General features: G+C 39.3%; 1 protein-coding gene across 1 annotated transcript in view; it reads left to right on the top strand.

Annotated features, from left to right (window-relative positions):
• The window catches only part of LOC139026510 (short coiled-coil protein B-like), a 9,566-nt gene that overhangs the window by 3,643 nt on the left and 2,461 nt on the right, over positions 1-3,462 (top strand). Inside the window, exon 2 of the mRNA XM_070441852.1 lies at positions 468-548. Coding sequence (XP_070297953.1) covers positions 468-548 — 81 coding nt within the window. The remainder of the gene's footprint in view (positions 1-467; positions 549-3,462) is intronic.

Raw genomic sequence — 3,462 nt, forward strand, 5'->3', positions numbered from 1 at the left:
GTAAGTTAGTGTGTGTGTTCAGTAATATAGTGGTGTGTGTCAGTAATATAGTGTGTTGTTCAGTAAATAGTGTGTGTGTGTTCAGTAATATAGTGTGTGTGGTTCAGTAAATATAGTGTGTGTGTTCAGTAATATATGTGTGTGTGTTCAGTAATATACTGTGTGTGTGCAGTAATATATGTGTGTGTTCAGTAAAATATACTGTGTGTGTTCAGTAAGTAATATAGTGTGTGTGTTCAGTAATATAGTGTGTGTGTTCAGTAATATAGTGTTTGTGTTCAGTAATATAGTGTTTGTGTTCAGTAATATAGTGTTTGTGTTCAGTAATATAGTGTGTGTTCAGTAATATAGTGTGTGTTCAGTAATATAGTGTGTGTTCAGTAATATAGTTTGTGTTCAGTAATATAGTGTGTGTTCAGTAATATTGTGTGTGTGTTCAGTAATATAGTGTGTGTTGTGTTTGTCAGGAGACATGGAGAACCAGGTAGAGATGGAGGAGAAGACGAGGCTCATCAACCAGGTGCTGGAGCTACAACACACACTGGAAGGTAACACACACCTCTCTGTTACACACACCTCTCTCTGTTACACACACCTCTCTCTGTTACACACTGGAAGGTAACACACACCTCTCTGTTACACACACCTCTCTCTGTTACACACACCTCTCTCTGTTACACACACCTCTCTCTGTTACACACACCTCTGTTACACACACTGGAAGGTAACACACACCTTTCTCTGTTACACACACCTCTCTCTGTTACACACTGGAAGGTAACACACACCTCTCTCTGTTACACACACCTCTCTCTGTTACACACACCTTTCTCTGTTACACACACCTTTCTCTGTTACACAGTGGAAGGTAACACACCTCTCTCTGTTACACAGTGGAAGGTAACACATCTCTCTCTGTTACACAGTGGAGGGTAACACACACCTCTCTCTGTTACACAGTGGAGGGTAACACACACCTCTCTCTGTTACACAGTGGAGGGTAACACACATCTCTCTCTGTTACACAGTGGAGGGTAACACACATCTCTCTCTGTTACACAGTGGAGGGAAACACATCTCTGTTACACACTGGAGGGTGTGTTCATGTATCTCCTCTCTGTCAGTGAGGTTATCAGTGACTTTTACATATGGATTGCGTAGTAGGAGGAGGAGAGAGTGAGGGAGGACGAGAGAGAGAGAGAGAGAGGTCTGCTTTTTACAGTTAAGAGCCTTGAGTGGTATTGTTAGAACACTCAGGCTGTAGAACACTCCGGAAGGTTCGTCAGTGCATTAACACAGATCTGCTGATAAGGAAGGTTGTTATTCCTGCTTTGGGTAATGGACTGTGGAAGCATGGCTGTGCTCTCTCCTAGGCTGGTTATAGTAGAGAGAGCCGTGATCAGGATAACATGGACAGTTGGGATTTTGGCTAGGAGATGGCTCGGTCAGTTCCAATTCTATTTGAATAGAGGATGAAATTCCTAATTAAAATCAGGAAGAATCACAACACTCAATTGTACAGAGATCAGAGGGAGTGGTTCTATCAGAGTACCATTCTATGGGTTCAAGGTGCTAAAGGAAAAGATGAGGGAATATTGAGATGATTCCACTGCACTTCAATGCATCATGTTATTTATTTTTCTTTCAATATAAAATGGTATTTTTTATTTGTATTATGTTAAATGGTATTTATATTGTATGTCTGACTCTTGTTAGTCCCAAATGGCACCATATTCCCTATAATATATTGTGCACTACTTTGGCGCTTTAGGGCCTGATCATAAGTAGTCCACTATGTAGGGAACAGAGTGCCATTTGGGACAGTGAACTTAGTATTTCTTCAGGCATGTTGATAATGTCTACACACATCCTATGGAACTAACTGCCTGCTGTGTAGAAGTTTAGAGATTCTATGTTGCCTTTTAACACTTTTGTTTTAATAAAAAAAAATATCTTCTTATGCTTTTGTACGAGTCGGGAGTGTAACTCTATCAATGGAAATAAGGAAAGGAGTGAAGGAGACAAGGAAGTAGGAAAGGATATATAATTAAAAGGAGACAAGAGAAGGATATAAGACCTCTTGACAAGTGAGATGCATCCTTAGTGAGATCTTGATTAGTTTCTATAGGTTCTCTAGACAGCAGACCCTGTTCCAGTACAACCCAGGCAAGCCAAGAATGCTCTGTTCCGATCCAGAAGGTGATGTTCCCTTTTCAAGGCCACACTTCAGACAACTCCTTGGGTGAAGTCTGTCTGCCCCAAGAGCGGAGCAGCCTAGTACAACACTAGTCATAGTTAATCATACAATGACTCAGCACTTCTCATGGAAACAGTACAATGACAAGTTAGCCTGAGAGCCAGTCTGTTTGAGTGTGTTTATACCAAGTCCTTGACAATGACAGAAATGGGGTTGGCAAGACCACAAACAGATCTGGGACCAGGCTTACAACAAGTACAACAACTACTACGACTTATTGTACGAAATATTTAATTTTCCAAGAGCAATGTACAATTTGCAACTTATTGAAAACAGGGAAATATGCCTTGGTTGTTGTACAAGAACAGAACATTTACTAGAAAAAGCAGGAGAAAACAGACAAAACAAATGCACATCTCTTTCCATACAAGACGGAATTGTTTACAATTCATTCCGGAACCGGAGTTTGGATGTTCCGGAATACCCAGCTCCCTCGGGTGGAGAATAGAGGGTTTCATGCCGACTTTGAGCAAACACGTTGTTTGTTCTGACGTAGGCTCACATTAAGCAAACAGTGATAAAACTAACTACAAATTATTATATATATATATTTTTTTAAAACATCCTAAAATTTCAATTCACTCAAGAAAAAAACAGCATTGTAATATTTTCTTATGTTTTAAATTTAGCCGTAAAATGAAGAGGGAGAAGTTTCAAACGAGAATGAATAAATACTTTTTTTTTATATAACAGTGCCGATTTTCAATCCTCAGTTTTAAATCCATATAATTTAGTAAAAACAAAATAACACAAACTGACATATTATATTATGAACTTCCTTTTATAAGTTAATTAATGAAAAACAAACACTATCAATCTAAAGTTGATGTCTAACCTTCAACCTGACGTAAGGCGCCTTATTGTCTTAAAATATCCTTCTGTTCTGTAGTAAAACTTTAAGACTGGTCCCAGATCTGTAGATCTACATCCAAATGGCACCCTATTCCCTATATAGTGCACTACTTTTGACTAGAGGCACCTATATAGTGCACTACTTTAGACCAGGGTCCATGGGGTAGTTCAATATAACAGGAACAGGGTGCATTTTGGGATGCACAGTTTGTATTTCAGAGCCAAATATTGTCACAATAATAGTCAGAGGAATTGACTCCAACTACAACCAGATCTGAGACCAGGCTGGAGAAACATGGCAACTACAACCAGATCTGAGACCAGGCTGGAGAAACATGGCAACTACACTAGTA

Source organism: Salvelinus sp. IW2-2015, unplaced genomic scaffold (genome assembly GCF_002910315.2).
Source record: "Salvelinus sp. IW2-2015 unplaced genomic scaffold, ASM291031v2 Un_scaffold4968, whole genome shotgun sequence".
Classification (NCBI taxonomy): domain Eukaryota; kingdom Metazoa; phylum Chordata; class Actinopteri; order Salmoniformes; family Salmonidae; genus Salvelinus; species Salvelinus sp. IW2-2015.